General features: G+C 34.9%; 1 protein-coding gene and 1 long non-coding RNA gene across 2 annotated transcripts; one reads left to right on the top strand and one right to left on the bottom strand.

The window, feature by feature from the left end:
• Nucleotides 1–470: 470 nt before the first annotated feature.
• Nucleotides 471–6,297, bottom strand: LOC117399774 (NADH dehydrogenase [ubiquinone] iron-sulfur protein 6, mitochondrial-like). Its single transcript, XM_033999145.2, has 4 exons — nt 6,099–6,297; nt 5,072–5,125; nt 1,073–1,195; nt 471–609 (listed from the first exon to the last, which is right to left on the bottom strand). Exons 1-4 carry the CDS (start codon nt 6,246–6,248, stop codon nt 541–543), a joined length of 396 nt encoding a protein of 131 aa, XP_033855036.1. The 5' UTR covers nt 6,249–6,297; the 3' UTR covers nt 471–540.
• LOC131736956 (uncharacterized) lies at nt 6,268–6,723 on the top strand. Its single transcript, XR_009328542.1, has 2 exons — nt 6,268–6,335; nt 6,529–6,723. It is a non-coding gene; the product is annotated as an uncharacterized LOC131736956 (long non-coding RNA).
• Nucleotides 6,724–21,403: the final 14,680 nt, after the last annotated feature.

Genomic DNA, 21,403 nt, shown 5'->3' with positions numbered 1-21,403 from the left:
AATTAACCACAGCAGCGAAAGAATGAGTTTCCCTAATTTTCATATTGCAACATGCATTTATAAGAATGTATGTGTGCAACAGACGGACTGCCTGTTACATCTGAGGTGCACAGTATACTTGTGTTCTAGTATTTCACATAGAACACTCTGGACAGTATGCAAGAGGTACTCATTATACAGTGGTGTATCCCAAGGCTGCTCAGCCACGCACGATACAAACAGTGCGTGAGTAATGTTCCAGAAATTACGGAATGCAAGATGGATCAAATATTGAGGGTGTGACAAAATGCTGTAATGTGTGCGATTGCAAGACTGTATTGTCATCATCCTCTAACACACTTAAAAACGAGATGCAGCACCAGAAGTATTGCTTATTAAATATGTAAATCAATATATCATATCTAAGGGGTAGGATTTATCAGAGGCGCCTTGGAATAAGTTTCTTTTGATAAATAACACAGCAAAACACATTTCATTTGAAATAATTTATTTTCAGATCAGCTCAGGTATATGAAGATTAGAAAGATAGGAGAGCCTGCTTCAGTGGTGATGCTTCTGTTTGAACCGAAGACCACAATATCCACATGTTCCCACTTTAGTATCTTTGTCCTAAGAACAGAAGAAAAAAAAATGTGCATAATGATATACATGCATGTAAGGGTTCTGTATTATCCCCATGCAGAACTGGTATCCATATTTAAAACAAGTCATTATTACTTTACATTATGGAAAACAAGCTGTTTATTTAAAGGACACTATTGATCAATGGGCAACAAATCTCCTACAAAATGTGCATGCTGTCATTTTTTAATGTTTTTAATGTACTAAGATGAATTGTGGTTGTGCCAAGTGTCCTTGTTTTTGCATAAAATGTTTAGTTTGTTCTCCCTTTCAACAAACTGAACACATTTATAGCCACCCTGTAAGTAGTATCAGGTTGTCATTGTAATAACTGTCAATTATAACAATTATTTTGATATTTATTGCATTTCTTCAGCCTCAGTGTACATCTGAAATGTATCACTAAAAAAAGTGAATCCTGTGTCTGTAGAGAAAATGTTACTGCCATTACCAGATTAATATAGACCCTGGGGTGTCCCAGAGCTCCTCCTCCTCCATCACATGAGATCACTCTGCTCTCCACCTCTGTGATAGGCTCTTCTGCAACCAGGTCTATTGCAAAGTTCTCGTTAACCTGCAATTACACAAACTTTACATTGTTGCCGCCTAGAACTATCCTATTCTTTTCTTGAAATCAGTTAAAAAAAAAAAAAAAAAATGTTGGATAACTTGACCCGCCCCCGTTTTTTCTTAATTCATGTTGCTGTTTCTGTTGCAGGGGAGGGGGCTAACAACAACAAAATAAGTTCAGCAAAGTCGTTGGGAGGTTTTCTAAATTTCTCAGGTAACTGATAACTCACATGCTAGAGGGAGACAAGCTTCCTATCAAGGAAGTTCCTAGAAACACTCGTTTTCACAGCTATCTTAAATCTTAATTCAACACAGAAAGAAATGTATACCAAGGAATAAAAGTGTGCATAAACACCAGAGATTAGCATAATCCCAATGCCTTCTGTGAGACTAAAATCATGGTATAAAGGCCAATATAAACCAAAACCAATTAACATGTTCAGGTCAGAAATATTTCCAAATTGGGACGGAAGTGCTTGACAGCCCTCAAGGACTGGCTTCCACGCTTGCTTTTCCTCAAACTCACGAAAACGTCCAGCCAGAACAGATATACTTTGCCCATCAGTAGATCAGTGACAACTGACTGTCACACTAGAGTGCATTTTGAAAGAAAAAAATGTTTAAAAAATTTAATAAATGGGAGGCCCATTTAGATAACTTGGCAGCAAACGTTTTACATACTTCTGAAAGCACAGTGAAGTGTTGTGGTGGTAGATGAAAAAAAAATGTATATATCAAAACAGATCATATTTCGCCAAAAGTTGTGCCTGTGACAGCCTTTCATCAAGTGAGATAAGCAATGCGGTGATTTACTGCTCCCGTCAGCTGCTGACTGACAAGGGAACTGTCCAGACAATAGATGCGTTACCATTTACAGTAATGCAATGTCTGAATGAATGACACTGCCAGTAACCTCACAGGTTATGCTAACAGACATCAAGGCACCAATCAAAGTAGCTGAAAGGCACAGCTTCCATGCTTTAGATTGGTGCTTTCCGCTTCGCCGTTCTCAACTGACAAGTACCCTAAAAACTGCTGTCAGTTATACAAGCAGCACTGTGACCCCACTCGCCGCTTCAATGCAATTCAGAATTAATGTAAATGTATATAGTGTACAGTATAACCCACTCTTCTGCAAAGCACCATTAACTGTCATATTCAGGTCTGCAAGTTGAAAGCTAAGACATCACAAAACTATTAAAACATTTAAAAGTACAGCATCAGATAGAAGTGTTGATTTAAAACCCTTTACCAAGGTTTGTGATGTTTGTTTATTTTTTGCCCCCCAAGTTTTTTTTTTGAAGTTACGTGAGAAAAAATAGGACACTTTTTTGTTCAATGTCAAAATTATGGATGACATCAACTGAGAACAAGAAGAAAAAATGCAGTATGAAATACCAGAGTGGTCTTAATTAAGTTCTTGTTAAAATTCACTGTTAAATTTTCTATTTCATCACATCCTTTTGAATTTGTATGTTCTTTTTTTTCTTTTTTCTATGTGGCACTTCATACTGATGTTCTTCTTACATTCACCAGAAACAAGAGTGTTACAGTGCAGGTGTTTACTTGTAGGTTATACAATATTATAAGGCTGTGTTCACACTGGGTCCGTTTAGTGGGTTTGGTCCGCACTCGGTACATTTGGTGTGAAGTGTGAACAATAAAATCCACTTGGTAAACAAACAGTACCAAGTCCACCTAAAGTGGTGGTCTCAGTCCGTTTGGCAAATGCACCGAGTCTGGTTCGCTTGCTAAACCTCAATGTGAACCTCGGTTTAGTTCATATTCTGAGGAAACAAGTAGCGCAAAAAACAAAAAATGTATCGGGGAACTACATTACGGTTACCAGACATCCTGGGAAAATTGAGATTGTAATAGTTTTCAGCCTTAATTTTATGTCCCAGTCAGAAAGATTGAAATTGTTAATCGTCCAGGTTTTGCTATTGTATTTTTTTTTAAAGTACAAAACTGTATCATCAGCATGCTCAGCAAGTTAATAGCAGAGTAATGTATTAGGTTGTGTTTGTGCCATTCAAAAATAAAATAAACAATCATCGATTATTTGTTTAATCATTCTGATTTTGTGTATACCATGTTTAAATGGTCATAGCTGATCTATTTTTTAAATCTGGCTTTTTGTACATTTAACATGTTTTGACTAGATGACAATATAAAGAAAATAATGACTTGTTATGATCTGCAATAAATTCACCCGATGTTTAATTTTCAAACTATTATTGTGTTATTTTATATACTGTCAGCTTCAGAGTTCCTACAGTCAGTAGTCAGACCGCAAAATCCACGCCAAACTGGACAAAACTCACAGATAGTAAACTATATTCATCAATCCCTTGCTTTCTTATTTTCTCAAATTACTTACTGTAGGCATTCAAGAAATGTATTAAATAAACTGGCTTTTTTCCATAGCAATATGTAAGAATCTAAGACATACTATATTAAAAACCGGAGCACTACATCAATAGCTGCCATGTTTAAATATGTCTTGCAGGATATTGTAAACATCAGGTTCACACACCATATAAACGAGCAGAGTGCACTTAAACTGCATTGTGAACACAAACAAACTCAGTCCTGAAAAAAATGGAAAAGGGCCAACAAAAACGAACTTTAGCTTGCATCCAAACGAACTCGGTCCCTTTACTCACAGGTAAGTATGAACAGCGCAAGCACACTGACACACTGTTTCAAACTAAACGAACCAGACCGAGTCCGTGTGTAATGGACCCCGTGTGAATGAGTTCTGTTTAGTCTACAGTGGTGCTTTAAACTTCCGAGTTTTAAAAAGTCATCAGTAAGTGACGACTGAAACAGAAAATTATACAAAGCAGCTAAACAATGATGCCTCACACACATACCAAGGTACTATTAGATTGATTTCTTATTCTTATTATTCTGGGTAAGAAAGGCAAAAGTGACTTGAAGACAATTTTGATCAGAGAAACACAACATAAAGCTTATATATGGAGTGGCTCTCAGATATATAGGGCTTGAAGTTTTCGGTTTTAAACGAAAACTGAAAAAAAAAAACCCTGAAGACCTATTTAGCAGATTCCGTTTTTATTTCTTTAAACCGATAAACTTTGGATTTGGCAACATATTTTAAACAATGTCAATCATGCACCACTCTCTTTCTACATAAAGAAAAGGCGGGCAGTGTGCAAAGACATTGCAACTGACCAATCAATATTGTGCATAATACGACTACCTCTGTCAATGCTTAACCACCACTAACCCAAACAAACAAACATGGCGTTACAGTTTTATTTAGTGATGAACCAAAAATGATATTGTAAATATAAAACTGCTGTATAGTTATGCTTCTACTAATGCATATTAAAGTTTTTATTGTGTACAACGACTGCCTAATTATTATTATCATCAATATTATTATAGAGCTATAAATATCAAACATCAAGTACCATGATGAATGTTTAATCTTACGAAACAAATTAAATAACTTGCTGTATGCGTGGATCAATTACTACAGTAAACTACAGTCATATGATGGGGTGGGCAGAAAAAAAAAAACATGAACCGTGAAAGATACGTGGGCGATAATGAGCGTAAAATGAAATCTGTTACTTCCCACAATTCTCGGATTCAAAATGCATCCAGAGTTCTACTTTGCCGGAATCCTAATGTGGGCATCCTCACTTCGACACAGTAAATTAACGTTTGTATATGTATTAGTGAAACGTACATTCATTGTTTCGTTTTAATAACCGGAAATAAGCGATTTTGCCAAATAAAATAAAATACAATAACGATAATGCTGACAAGAAAAACTCCTTGGCTACTCCTTCTTTACGATCGTAAATTGTGTTAGAGGTAAATCATGGATTAACGGAACATTGCTTACCTCTTTTTGTCTTTCAGTAAATCTGGCTCGTCTGTAGTCTTTCATGTCATAAACCTACAATAAAAAGGCAGTGCTTTGAGTTGCATATACTGTGCATATACTTTTGGAGATATGAGCACAAAGTAAACTTTTAGCAAGCTGACATTGACTTTATTATGATATGGTGTACAACAAGGAATGCAGAAGAATTAAGAATATGCCTATCGTGCCTTCCATTTTATTCTTGCTTGGCAATCTGAATTTAGCTATGCAACAATGTATTTGATGATGAACTTTGTAATTTACTAATTAGACAGACATATTGATCTTGATTTACCAAGATTTGGTCAATTGTTTGCTAAAAATAAAAAAAAATAAAGTTGTTAATGTTACAAAACTTGTAACATGCAAGTTAATTTAAAAAGTAAAAATTGATTGTAACTACTAATATTGTACCATAAACAACTTGATTTGACTTTCATGTGCATATTTCACTTAAGAGCTTGATAAATCTCACCTATGTAGTCTTTTTTGCCATAGTCTCCCTATGGTAACAAAAATTAACTAATTGGACTAAATGTGTGGGCCACTATAAGTGTTGACCATATCAGCAACATGACGTGGTACAAGTCGTTTTGCCTGATGGTTGGGGCGTTGATTCACAAGGTGTAGATAAGAGGAACTGTCTGTATGCATGAGCTTCAAGGCTCCTTCGTTGTCAGCTACTATCAATATCATCATCACTGACAACTATCACCATAATTAACTAATACTGGCATCAGTGACTGTTACTTTTTTTTATTAAACAAAGGTTCTTATGACAAATACGTCACTGATAGCAATAATAAGTAACCTGTCGATCATCAACATATACTGACAATATTGGACACGCGGGATCAAGGTCCCCGAGTTTTGCTCTATATTCTGTGTACAGATGAATAGGATAGTTTTTTTTTAAAAAAATGCCAGACTCATAGTACCTATGGGACGACTGCTGCAACTTGCTTTGATCTTGAGATGATCTGTTACACTTAAACAAAATGTTTACCTGTCCCGTATGAGTGATTTTTTCTCCGGTATCAGAAACCTGGACCCCATATGGATGAGCTGGGACAGATGAAATTCTCAGTGGTGCCAGAATCAGCCTAACGTTTTTAATGTTTATGAAGGAGAGTAACCGCTGAGTGGAGGCAGCCATCTTTCCTAGACTCGCACTACCCAGAAGCCCTGTCAGTGCCCTTGGTGGTGAGACAGAGCAGGGAGAAACTGCTGGGTCCTAAAGCCAGTACGATCACTTTTTTTTTTGTAATGAAAATAACATTGCTGTTTAAAATGAACTTTACTATACACTGTAGGTTTTAAGTTTCATATTGAAAGACATATAATACAAAATGGAAATAACAAAACAATATAAAATGTTTGTAGCTTATTCTTTTCATGATTTATAGAGGGCTGAATTCGTTTTATTTGTAATCTAGAAACCCCAACGCTTGTAAGGATAGAACCATGGGTACTAGGACCTGGAAAATCCTGAAGGACGTTTTTTCATGTTCTGGGACTTTCTCCAAAGTCACCAGCGCTTTGAATTTGACCGCGCTGTAGCAGACGCCATCGGTGTGAGTGAGGAAGACGAGTAAATACATTTCCAATAAGCACACGATTCTGTCCTGTGGGAATACAGTAGGTTTGTGGAAAGTAAATATAGATCACGTATTACAATGTTTTGTTAATGGAAATGGTGGGAGAAAAAAAGAAAACGTGTCGGGTCAGTGAACTGATACAAAAATGGGCCTGGTAAATATACTAGAAAACTGTAAATGGGCAACTACGTGTTTATAATACAAAACATAATAAGAAAGAAGTCTTGCTTAAAGTATGCGGTGTTCAGAGACTCGAGGTCGGCACTTTCTTAGTTAAGAAAAAAATGCGTTTAAGTCGTTGTGTTACCGGCGATAGTTAATGCAGTGACAGCATGAGAAGGCCTAGTGTGAGCAAAAATGTGTACACCGTACAGACAGTGCAGTCTGTCCACAGCTGTGTGGTTAGTATTATTTGTTACACAGTGTAGTGTCTACAAAACATAAAAAACGAAACATTACTAAGTCATAAAATTACGTGCATTAACAGCAGTGCTATCGTAATGCGTGAAATTTAAAGTCGTTGTAGTTAGTAGCTTTTTATTGCTGGTGTTTTAATATCTAAACCAGTTTTCTAACAAAGTTATTTAATACTAAAATGTAATTATATTATTATGTCTTGACGTTTCGTAGTTTATTATTGGCATTGGATCGTGAAGCACGCCCCTTTGATAGTTTAAATTGCATACTTATTTTCATACATTATTATGTAATACTTGTATAACTTAGTATCGAGATTTAACTGGTCTGTTGTTAGTTATACAAAAAAAAGCCATACAAATCGTAAATTCCAGAACATGTATATTTTTGAAATGCAATAGTCTGTAAGGCTTACATGTTGTAAACAGTTATTTTCTAAAATAAGGTAGTACATTAGCATACTAAAATATGCATTTTGTCTTTTGCAGGCCCCAGTGCAATGGCGCCCCTGTTGTTGAAGCACTTGGTGAATTCATTTACCAGGCAGTTGTTATACCTGAGTAGATATACAGCAAACCATTCCTCATGTCCCACAATGATGTACAGATGCATGGCCATGGTGCAGCCAAGAATATTGCCATCTGCCTTCAGGATGTATAGACCTTCTGATGTGCCTTTGCTTGGACAGTGCCAGCATCCGTGTTTGCAGCAGTCTGCAGGAATGAAAACAAAGACCGCATTAAAAAGACGCTGTCAGGACTGCTTCTTTGTTTGCAGAAGAGGAAGATTATTTGTTTTCTGCAAGACCAATCCTAGACACAAGCAACGCCAAGGCTAAATAAAAGGGAAAAAAAAATTTGTGGGGATGGAGAATGTCTGAAATATTTGCTTTTGTTTGATTTCAGTCTTGTTGTGAAATCATAATAAAGAAGGATAATGTTTTGGGCAAAATGTTGTTTTTTCATGCAGTTTATGCATTTACAGCAACATCATTACCCCCACAAAAACACTCACCACAAGGGTTTAACATTTAGAATCAGTACAAGCACCTAATTTCTGCAAACCACTGTTATTTTTAACTTTTCAAGCTGCAATCTGGACAGTTAACTCATTTATATTTGCAGTAGTGCACAATTCTGGTCCTGAGAGCCTCCAGATTTTCAGTCGGAAACCTAAATCACTTCTTTCTGGGTCTGGCTTTGTGTACCCCTGTTTTTTTGCGTAAAGTGGTGTCATTTGTAACTGTTTAGTGCACTGAAATAAAAGTGGTGGTTGTATTTACAGCTTCAGCCGTTTTCTTTTTAATCATTATTAGTTATAAATCGCAGTTCTTGTTTAGAGGTGATGACAAATCACCTTGTATACTGACAAATTCCTGACCCCTGCTTAATTTGTGTACAGGTATACTGTAACAGAATACAGGCAGTGCTGAAATAAACTAGTTATGGTTAGGAAACATGGTTTGGCCACTTTTCAGAATATTTGGAGAAATGTATGTATGACTCGCTTAAAATGTTATATAGACATACGATGAATATAGGTCACCTGCTTGTTCATGGTGCTCTAATTTTGGGATGCACTGTACATTACTAGCATACTTACTAAAATAGTGAAATCTATATGCATTTAAAATATCTAACAACTGGTACATAAATTGTGATATTCGAAACTTAAATTTCAGATATTGATCATTTTCTAAATTATTTCAGCTTGCAAAATTATACATGTATGGTATTTTGGCATACACATTACTCGGCAGAGGGCATTTACAACATACACTCCACACCAGATGCTTATTTACTGGTAAGTTATTTATTTTGCAAACATAAGGTGTATTTGTGCCAATGAATAAGTAACTGCTAGTTGCACGCCTTGGATCTGACTGTCAACGTGACAAATAGAATTGTCAACAATGCATTATATTTTCTTTTTGAAGGCCAATTGTGCTTGGGAAAGCCATACCATAATGATCTGCGATAAGATGAGGTGCTGGGAGTTTTCTTGTGACTTTCAGATATTTGAGATAAACTTGAAACACAACAGAAGTACAGCCTTCAGCCACTATACACACTACTGTTGTCCTGTGGTTCAAGCATACAAGCAAGTGGTTCAAATTAATAAAACAGGAACTTAATGAATTTTGAATGAAAGGCTCACAGAGGGGCATCTTGGCGTATTAGGAAATATATTATTGAGACTGAGTACCTTGCTTTGGAGCCTTCAGTAACTGTTAAACTCCTATTAAAATGTTAATTGTGTCTAGGCAAAAGATTAATCTGCCTCTAATCAAGCATATTTTTGGACACATCAGAATTCTACTTGACATTAAATCAAAATGCTTTAATATGCATAAGCCTTGTCTTCCATGATTAATGTTACAAGTTATCATTTGACTTAAAAAGCAACTTGGTACTGGTTTGAAATATTACATTTACTTTTAACTAGGATATTCTTCTTTAGAATCTCTTTGTATATAATTTTCTGTTTTAGTTACCACAATCTGGTGACTAACATGCAGAAGTTAAAAGCACCCCTCGCTGCTGCCATTAACCTGCCCTCTTGCAACTCTCTCTGCCTAAAGCGGATAAAAGAAATAGCACATTCATTTATTTCTTACATTTAATAGGGCAGAGTGTTGCAGGTGGACAGATGTACCAGCTGTACTGTCCTTTTCTGAAAGCTCTATTGAGACTGTATGGGTGCTTTAAACTCAAAGTTACATTAAAAAAAAAAAAAAAAAATACATAAACATTCACAACCAGCCATCTATTTATTAAGAATAAATACTAATAAAAATGCAGTGTCCAACAATCTTATTCATTTGTACATTAAAAACATGTTTTTTATTGCATAGTTACTTAGCTTATACTTCTGTGTACTTTATCAGAAACCATAAGCCAAATAAGCTTGCAGCAATATGGCATTGCGCATGATATTGTCACGCTCTGGTTTACTGACATTTTACAACATCTAGTTTTATATTGCATAGATTTTTTCTTATGCCAAGCAGTCCAAATCTAGGGCTACCTAATATATATATATATATATATATATATATATATATATATATATATATATAAGTCTTGTAACTAAAGCAAGCCTTAAACAGACCCTGCCAATATTTTAACAAGCTTAAAGCAGAATTTATTTACATAAATGCAATGATCCATGAAGGTTACCATAACACTATAGGACAATATTAACTGCTTGAGTGGTATTCATTAGAAATTAACTACCACTTAAATCAATTTTCCTACATTCACAAGTCTGTAATCGTGGGGAAATGGAACCGTTCATCAACTTGTACTGACAGGCTACCGACTTTATCATCACTGACTTTATTTGTAGATGAATATATTAACCCTTGGCAAGATTTGATCCAGTCATTCAACACAGGATCCTGTTAATGTGTAACCTGGCCATTTGATATACTGGCATATATACTGACATTACTAACTACAATACAAGTAAAAAAAAAAGAAGTCTGCATGTAACTATTGTTACATCTCTAGAATGTAAACCTCGACGATGGCGTCTCAACCACGGTATATGTTATGTACTGCAGATATTTCTGTGTTTTATTCGCAGAATCATTTTGGAAATGTACCAAAGTCTGATTATTGTATTATTGAATTGTAATTACTGTATTGATTACAGGTTACAGGTCAAGAGTGGGATGAGTCCAACACCCTTTAGCTACAATGACTTGTATTATGCTATTTGTTTAGCTTCCCAACCTGTGGTCTGTGAGCAAATTCCAGTTGGGAATCTCCAAAATAATTTGGCAGCATCTCCCACACTCCAAACCATTTAACCATTTATCTGCTACTTAACACACACACACAACACACATAATTAGCAATTTTGGAGTATTGCAAAAATTTCTATTTCTTGTAACTTTTTTTTTCCTCATCCACAAAAGCAAAACTTTTACTACAAAAGACTTTTCCTAAAATTCTTTGTTTTTGAGAAATTCTGACTACAACTGTGTGTGTGTGTGTGTATATATAGATAGATAGATAGATAGATAGATAGATGATTATGTAGTGATATAGAGCCATGTATGTCTATGTACTGCGTGAAACAAATGCAAGAGAATATCTACATGGATTTATCTTTTAAATCGTTGACAATTTGATTATAATACCATCTGCAATGAATTCACGTCTTGACCTTTAACTCTCAAGTATTTCTGGGGAAAAACAGTCGAATGTCCTGCCCAGCTCAAGTGATAACTCGGAAAAACGTGGAAATGCCACCTTTTTTACTGACTCAAGTTGCTGATCAACTCGAGTTCTGGGAGAATTCAGGCCAACTGGGAGCGCACTTGAGTCGACTTGAGTTGGCTGTCCATGGAAACAAGGTACTGTAATAGTTCACCATCTACAATGGCTATATGTGCGATAAGCCCTCGTCCAGTAAAAAAAAAATAATAATAACTATGTATATATTGATACAAATTTCAAACTTCTTGGACTACAACATAGTTTCACATCATCCTAAGCAACACTGGAAAAATACTTTCTGTAAACTATACAGGACTGATTTTAACTGTGGGATATGGGAGCAAGAATTATGTTTGTGGTAAGCACGAGAGATCACAAAAACACAAAAACACCAAAAAGCCAGTGATGCTCAGAAAACCAGCACTTCAATAACATCTTTCATTGCCAAAGGAAAAATGGAGATCAAGAAAGTTACATATGCAGAAACCTTCACATGCTGTGACTAGTTCAGCAAATCTGTAGTAGACATGTTCCCAGAATCACAAATTGCAAAGTATTCTGCAGTAAAGACAAAAAGTCACACACATAGTGAGAGTGTTTCTATTACAATGTCAGTATTACATTGCTTAAGAAATTCAGATTGATTGATAGTGTTCATATACAGCAATAGTGTGTTCATTTAAAATAGAAGATAGTTGACAATGAAATGTTAATGACAGTTACTGTTTTTTCCCATCACAGTATGTTAACTCTGCTTGTAGACAATCCATTAAGTATTTAACTAAAGTGCAAAGCTGTTTTGTCTTAAACAATCTGATTATTTACATTTTTGCAACCTTAATTGTTTTCTTTTTTTGTTTTAGAAAAAGCATTTCCAAAACTTCCATTTGAGAGAATTATTTGTAAATATAATATAAACTATATTTGTAGCCTAGAGTCTCATCTGAAGAAAAAAAAAAAAACATTTCCTCTCAGGATAACTTTTTAAACCAGGCAACACTCTAGCTGCGTTTCTCAAACTTTGTGGTACTGCGACCCCCTTCTACCAATAAAAATTATTTTGCGACCCCACTGCCCTGAGTTACTGCAGAATAGTTAGTATTGATAAGTAAAACATGCATTACAAGACAATATCAACAAAACTAATATAGTAATTGCTTATTTTTTACAGCCAACAGTATAAAAAAAAATACATTACGTACCTAACGGGAGGGATGCGCTTGCATGGATGAACACAAATGCTTCAATTTGGGACATGATAAGAAGTTTACAAAAACAATAATTGCAGGGGTAAGTAGATTTTATTTGTAATTATCAAACTGTGGAACTGATATCTGTGTTAAGGCTCCAAGATCGATACATCAAGGCTGTGGGATCAGTAATATCTTACTATATTATCTCCTGTGTGGTCTGAACTTATACTGTATATAAGTTTTAAAATATATTTGGTAGTGGGTCTGCACACCACATGTGCAGATTGCTTAGCTTTAAAAGTTGCTTTTTGTCCTGTGTTGGTAAATTTGTTTTCTTATGATTTATTAATATATATATATATATATATATATATATATATATATATATATATATATATATATATATATATATATATATATATATATATATTAGAAATAATTACAGAAAATGCTCCCATAATAAACTGATTTTTAAGTTTTTATCTGAAAAAAAAAAAAAAAAAAAAACCTTCCAGGGGCATAAGTGGCCCCTGGACCATCCACTTAAAGAAGCCCCCCCTACTGAAATCTGAAATGACGCCCCTGCCTAGCATGAGTTAACATCACTGTCATATGTCGAGAGAGGGAACAAGAACGGCTCTAAACAGATCTATTAAAGTTGAACATACGACAATTTCAGATTCCTATTCTGAGTTCAACCATATGTTGATGTACCATTTTTGCCTGTGCTTTCATTATACCTTTGCTTCTATCTCAGGGTGCAAAAAAGGACAACAAAACAGCTAATGATATCAAAGCAAAGCATTTTGCATGTACAGATAAGTCTATACTTTTTAACAAGTACATTTGTAAAAATGTGGCATTGTTTTGCTGGCTTTCTGTAATATTGCCAGTTCACAATATTTTTATATGATTCTTTTTATTGTAGCAGACATCAGAGATTAGGGTATCCAGTTGTGTAATTGTATACTGCTACACCTCTTTTTCTAACTTGGCTTTTTTTCTAACTTCTTTTTTGTAAGTATGAAATGTTTTGTCAGATATATATTTTTAGAAATACTAAATAAATACAAACCTAATAAATGCAATGACAAATGTGTAGACTAGAAGTCTTCATTTATTCTATTATGATATAATAGACTTCTTGTTTCATAATTCCCTTTCTGCTTCGTGGGAGTAATAACAATCTTGCTTTTAAGGAGTCATCCCTGTATTAAAAAAATAAACAAGCAGCGAACCAAAAGATCTTCAGCACAAGAAAAAAAGGGGGACCAGTGCTAATATTGCTGGTACAAAGACATGGAACATTGATCCTATATCTTTTGTTAGAACAATAACTTGCTTGTATTAAAAAAGACTACATTTATTGATTTTTTAATTTAAGTTTTAATTTGGCTATTATCTATGGAGTGAAAAAAAACAACAACATTTGCCTCTTATCAATAAGTAATTGAAAGGTATATGCTTTGTCCCATGCAAAGGTGTTGATATATCAGTGGTTTTCTCCACACAAACAGCACTTCTCTCGTGACACAGGCGTTCCATTATTTTGCCTGCAGACTTGTGAATTTCAATATAGTTATGATTGATTTATGCCATGTTTTTCCTTTATGTAGCCCTGTTTTATTCCCGACTTGACTTTACTGACTTGAAATGTATGTAGCCTAAGGCCACAAAAAATAATACCATTGCCAAGCTTGTTTGCCTTTTAATAGACATGCAAATAGTTATTTTTAATGTGTCTTTTGCTTTTTGTCAAATAAAATACTTCAGTGCTGCTTTACAATAATTGATGTTGTTTTCTATTGTGCTCTGTCACCATACCTTGATACATTTAAAAATGTAATGTAAAACATAAGAGATTACATCGTATGCTGTGTTTGACTTTATAGAATTCCATCTAAGCCCCTTGGTATTTGCTGTGGATTTTATGTTTACTTTAAATTGTTTCTAGCTAGAAGCAGATTTAATCTTGCACTTATGAATACTGTACCCCTAATAGGATGAAATAATTTTTTTTTCTGTTTGGTTTTCCTGCATGGGACAATAACTGAATTTGCAGTTTGTGTGAAATGCAATTAATATATGTGAATTTTATAAGCACAATATACATTAACACAGTATTGCTCAGACCAACAAACTGAATCTATAATAAAATCAATATGTTCTACATTCACTTACATTCTGTCAAATATAACACGTTTTCTTGCTCTTCAAGTTTTTATGTCTGTTTGACAATACTTCCTCATGCTGACGTATTCTGTTATTCATTGCAGATAAATGTTTTTACCGGTACAGAGTAACAGAAAAGTATATTTCTTGATCCAAATTATTTACAGTATATTATAAATCGTTGACTTGAACTGCATTCAAATGTTGCTGAATTCAAATGCGCTGCACTAGCTAAATTATTCCTGTGACACGAAGGTCATCACTACAGAAAGGATTAAAACTTAAGTCATCTATGTTGTTTTCTTCCCAACCTGTATTTTGTTGCTTTGTGGAACAGATTGCTATAAAAAATTTAAAGTAAGCTAAGTGACTAATGTATTTTCCCAATCTTAGATATGACCAATTAAAAATTAACAATGGAAATAATTAATTTTGATTTCTGCCTGCAGTGGTAAAAACTTGCGCTCCACCTTATAAGTAATTCATATCCATGCACATTTCTTCTCCGCTTACACCCAAAATAACATTACGACGTGTTCCATAAATTCTGTAAATACTTTTAACTTAAATTCAGAACATGCCGTGATTTCTTTATACTCCTCTGCACATCAGAATGTTGAAAGTTTAATTGTTTTTATTTTCATTTTCTACATCATCATCTTGTATGCATTTTACCAGAGGTAAACAAGCATTTCTAGCAACATCATTTTGTTAAACCTTAATACTTACCTTTTTCTGTCGCTGTTAGCTGTCATTTTAATGTATCTACCGTGTCTATCTATAGTGGGTTTAAAATATTATACTGTCATTATTTTGACAAGGCGAGAACAAGTTTGTAGATGTTTAAATAATTTATGATTATTTAAATGTGCGATCTTTGCACCATTTTGTCCTGAAGTGATTAATTTCACTTCAGAAGGAAGTCTAGGTAGGATAGTACCATTTACCTTAATGAGACTGACTGACTGACTGCTGTTTATTCAATATTGTGTTTCTCTATACAGTATCTGCCTTTACTTGACTGAGCTGAGAATCCTAATTGCCAGTACGGAACATCCTTCCTCATGCCCTTGAAGTCATGTGACAATGTGACCTTTCAACTCTTCTACTTTCTCTGAATGTCTTTTGTACAGTAGTCCATCGCATATCTAACTGCAGTGGGACCAGAGTAAGGGTGGATATGTGAAAAGTCAGATAAATGAATCTTGTTTTAAATACCATTATACACAGCTGTAACAATTACTATATTCACACAATTATTGCTTTGAGATCCAACTTTTATTATGGATCTCCCCTAAATCCCTTGTTCATTATTATTATTTAATTAGGAGATGCCTTTATCCAAAGCAACTTACAGAAAATTAAACAAAATATAAAAGTATATAAATTACAGGCAATAAAAATGCAAAACAAACACATATAAACAATTTACACAAAATAAATATAAAGGAAAATACAAAAATATATATCAATTGGAATTTACAAATAAAAATGCAATAAGTGGGTTTTCAGAAGACGGCAGAAATCAGTAAAAGACTGAACAGTCCTGAGAAAAACTGGTGGTTCCACCAGAGGGAAAAGGGAAGAGAAGGAGCGAGCACTGGAGAAAGGAGTGTGAAGAGAAGGCATAACAGGTCGGCCAGTAAAGGATGAGTGGAGAGGGCGAGAGGGAATTATTTTTTTGTTTATTTAGCAGACGACTTACAGAGACTAGGGTGTGTGAACTATGCATCAGCTGCAGAGTCACTTACAACAATGTCTCACCCGAAAAACGGAGCACAAGGAGGTTAAGTGACTTGCTCAGGGTGTGACACAGTGAGTCAGTGAGTGAGCCGGAATTTGAACTGGGGCCCTTTTCTTTAACCACTGTAATATAAGAACTGTTTAGAAAGTTACAGGGTATTAGTGCTGTATACACTTATATTAGTGTCGGGTACTTTACACAGTAGCAAAACTGTCGGAACCCGATGCAAACTTTTTTTTTTTTATCTCTGAGGCAGACTTCTTAATATAAGTCACAGTGCTCTTTCCAATTCCAAAATATTGTGCTGTTTTATTCCTGGTAACTCCCTTTTCCAAAAGTGAAAGTATTTCCAACTTTTTCAATTGTAAACACAACTCGCTTTCACATTCCTGTAGCCATGTTGCAATAGTGCAGTACATGTGGGTGACGTTGCTGAAGAGCTTGATCATGGCAGATAAACGGTCAGGGCGGATATAGGACGGATTACTGTATTTATTAATTCAGGAAATGATTACAGTAGCCCAAAAGTGCAATTCAGTGTCATCTTAAAAAGTGCAGGTGAATCTAAAAATGGGCAGCATCTTAAAAGGGTGGCAAATAGAAAAAAGCATGATTGCCCATTTTTATTTCCGTCATGCTTTTTTGTATTTGCCACCCTTGGCTTTTTTGTATTCGCCACTTTTGGGCCACTGTAATTATTTCCTGAATCACTTCCATGTTTCAGCCTTTTGCTTTCTGAAAAAACAGGATTGACCTTATCATTTTTTGTATATACTAAAGACTGCCCTCTATGGACACTTAATGTATTTAAACGAATACACCAAAGCTTAATAAATGGCATAACTAAACCTAAAGTTAAATAATTTTAGGTTTTGTAATAGAAAATGTATTAGGTTAATTTAATACCATTAACATTTGATGATGCCCTTTTTCACATAGTTATTTAAATATCATTAAATCTTAAACATATCAAAGCCCACACATTCAAAGTTGATACAAAAAAAAGCATTTTAATGAGAGAAAATAAAAATGGATCAGCTGGAGAGTGTTTAATAGTCCTGAAATTGATTGGGTTTTAGTTTTGTAAAACTGGCTAGGCAGTGTTATTTACATAAAAAAAAAAAAAAAAAAAAAAAAATAGGCGTGAATTACAGAATCCAGTTAAACCTATTGTTGGGGCACCTGTTTCATCTGAATAGTCTATGGAGGCCAGCAAAGATGGAATCTGTGCTCTAGTATCCTAGAAACCTAGTTCTAAGCTTATTTGGTAAAGTTTGACTTTGTCAGGAATGCATGGGCTAGAGGTTGAACTCATGACCACAGAAAAAGTAATCTGACAGAAAAAAAAAGTGTTTTAGCTTTTTGATACAGCAGCTGTATACGGCCACAGGTACATCACACTGTAGTTTGGTTAAAATTACTTCTAGTAGGAGTTACTTTTTGTAACACTGCAAGTTTTTATTATCTAGTTATTGTGAAAGCATAAGCGAATCATGAAAACAAATGCTTAAAAGCAAATAAATATGTTTTCTACCATTGGGTGCATATTACTAATACATATCCTGTTCGTAACACAACATAAATACTTGAATCAACCTCCATTTGTAACCTTTGCAGAACATTTCGAAACATATGAAATATAAATTGTCATTTATAATGGTCCTTTGTGTTGAGGTCTATGGGGACAATGCTGTTCTCCGGGAGACAAAGTAAATTGAAATGGTTTCTGCAGGGATTTCTCTCTGTACAAAGAAAATACATTTAAACTGACACTGTTCCTCTAATGATCTCCCTTATTATCTTTTATTGAACACAGAATGAGGTACATCCATCAAGGTTTTGCATCTTGTTCAGTCAACCAGTTGCAGCTTATACAATGGGAATTTACTTTGTTTTAATGGGGGATAGGTTGGTTTGGATATGGGATCATTTTAGATGGTCAAACTTGTTGTAAATTTTATTTTATTTTTTAATGTAATGTTCCTTTGTGAAAGTGTTCTGAGGTACAGTACAAAACAAGGAAACGCTGCAGGATATTCCAAGCCCAACAAATGTATTTCATATACATCATATACCAGATTAACACAGACATATGTTGTTGCCTATTATTTGAAAGTCGTAAAACATTATTTTCTTCTTGTAACAAACCATTGCAAACACGAGTCTCATTTGATTTGGTGTGTGAGATTGTTACATGCATTCTGTACATGAAAAGACTGTTCTCCTTAAGGGGAAAAAAAGGAATTTACAGTAGAACCCCAGAGTTATGAACATCAAGCTTATGAACTGACCAGTCTATCGAGCACCCCACTTTCAACCGGAAGTACGCGTTCACTCACCCATTAGTGCAATGCAACCACATAGGCGCTCCTATAAATGGTATGCTAGTCATGGAGAAGGCAAGGTTTTTTTCAAGCCAGAGGATGCTGAATGACTGAACAAGTTGCACAAATGCATTTTATTTAAAAACAAGCACTATGTTAACCCAGATTTTCTTGGACGTTTAAATCTGAGGTTTTGCTACAGTAATGATTTCAATGGTAACTTAAATGTAGCCTTTTTCCATTTATAGTACTGTTTTAAAGACTTTAGAACTCTGCTGTATCCTTGTATTATTTGCCAGATTGAGGGTGTAGATAGTAGATGTACACATTTATCATAACGAGGACATTTAGCATAACAAGAAGGGCCTTACCAGACAGTAAAGCCCTCTTATGGGGGTTCTATTGCTATTAGAAAATGAATAAGTAAAAAATAAATATTTAAAGTTTTTCTGTTCATTTTTTTTCTTGATTTTATGCAGCACTAGTTTTTGCTGCTAATGAATACAAAGTTTTCCTCATTATTCCATGAGTAATGCGGTTTGCTCAGAATTCCATCTGTTATCTGGTAGTCTTCACTCAGGCTTCATTATCCCAGCAGTGGACGCTTCGTGGGTATTTCCAATTGCCAAACAATACCCAATACTAAAAAAAAAAACCTTCTACTTATATGGAGCTGTTCTTCAGTTTTTTAATTAGGATTTGAGTACATGTTTGTTTATTTTTGTAAATTCCAGTATTTAAGTTACCTTTAGGTCCTAAAATGCATTAGCTAAATACATTTTTAAAAAGTTTTAGTAATTAAAAATACCTAGTAGTGTCTGTGTTAATGCTGATCACAGTGTGTTCATAAAGTTTATTCAAAGCCCCCTTCTTGGCTTTGTTAGAGAAGAGAGCACTGTGCCTGTGTTGTTATTATTATGATATGCTAAAATAAAGTTGCTGAAAGCAATCAGACTGCATCCAGTTGTTTGATTTGTTCAACTCTACTCATTCAAACCGGACACTGGTTGCTTTTGTGGTTACTGTATTGCTGCTGACAGCAAATACTAATTTTGATTTTGATTTTGTTTTACTTTATTTGCTATACTAAATTTTAATAGATAAATAGGACAGCAAGGAAAAAATACTATTCAGAAGGTGTGTACAACAGAGATTGTCTTTCATCAAGCAAAAAAAAAAAAAAAAAAAAAAGGTAAAATACACGAATACTGTATTTACGTATTTTCCAGCGGATTGTTTTGGATCTGTGATTAAACATAGTTTGAAAGATAACATTCGAGATCCTTTAGATTAAAACCCTTGTATTGACCAATCAGGTTAAAGGAAATCTCCAATCCATTTTCTTATATAGTATTATACTCCTGTTCTGTTCAATATAAACGTGATCATTTTGAAAAGGCCCCTCTTTTTGTTATATAACTAAACTAAAGCTTAATTTGAACCATTAACTTATTTCAACAAGCTTTTAGGGTGGCTCTCTGTTCTGATATTGAGTTATTATCATTTAATTATAAAAATCTGCCTTTACCTGACTCTGAGCTTACTTGTACTCTAAGTGCTGGGACTCCTAGTCTACATATGCCCATCTAGTCTACATTTAAATAGAGGGTAGGGGTGGCTGACAGGTGAGTTGAAAGGTTATACTGTCACATTATTTGAATGGAATGAAGAAGGCAGCTAGTTTAATCTATGTGATTACCTAAAGTGATGCATCTCTCTTGTATGGTAGATATGGGCAATTATAAAGAGCATACTGTGTATAAAAGAATGTTAGAGTAAATAGCTTCAAATGCCATTTTACTATTTTCTTTTTTTTGTCCCTTGCTATTTTAATGTGTTTGCAATCATCCTGAGTGGTTCTGGGTTCTGTTGCTCCAAAATGTAGTTCTTATCATTTTTCACTAAATCTGCCTTCACTTTCGTGTCTGTCACCTACTCCTACAGACAAAGAGCAGGTAGGGCTGGCAGATATGAATGATCACAAGGAGGCTGTGTGGTCCAGTGGTTAAAGAAAAGGGCTTGTAACCAGGAGGTCCCCGGTTCAAATCCCACCTCAGCCACTGACTCATTGTGTGACCCTGAGCAAGTCACTTAACCTCCTTGTGCGCCGTCTTTCTGGTGAGACGTAATTGTAAGTGACTCTGCAGCTGATGCATAGTTCACACACCCTAGTCTCTGTAAGTCGCCTTGGATAAAGGCGTCTGCTAAATAAACAAATAATAATAATAATAACAAGCTCAAACCTGCTTTTTGTAAAAGATAAACAAAGTCATTCCAAACCTTGATCGCCAGACCCCTTTCCACAGCAGCCTGTATGTTGGGAGGTCTAACTTTCATTGCCTGGATCTGGTATGGCTTGGAAAAGAGGTAGCTGCTTCTATTTCTTTCACATTCCACACCTGGACCACGGCAGGGCCAATGGCAATAGAAAAGGAGTATTCATGCTGTAGCACTTTCTAAGAAAGTAGCTGAGAGAACATAGACTGTTTTGATAATGGATGCAGCATTTCACTATGTTACGGCCAGACGAATTTCTGCCTGTACATGCGTATGGAGAGTGATAGCCGGGCCTCTGAACTAGCTCCTGTACTATAATAATGATGTCACTCATGGCAGATCACTTGACATTTCCTGCCT

Source organism: Acipenser ruthenus, chromosome 4 (assembly GCF_902713425.1).
Source record: "Acipenser ruthenus chromosome 4, fAciRut3.2 maternal haplotype, whole genome shotgun sequence".
Lineage (NCBI taxonomy): Eukaryota > Metazoa > Chordata > Actinopteri > Acipenseriformes > Acipenseridae > Acipenser > Acipenser ruthenus.
Note: the sequence above shows the minus strand (reverse complement) of the source record. Positions and strands in the feature narration are given on the sequence as shown.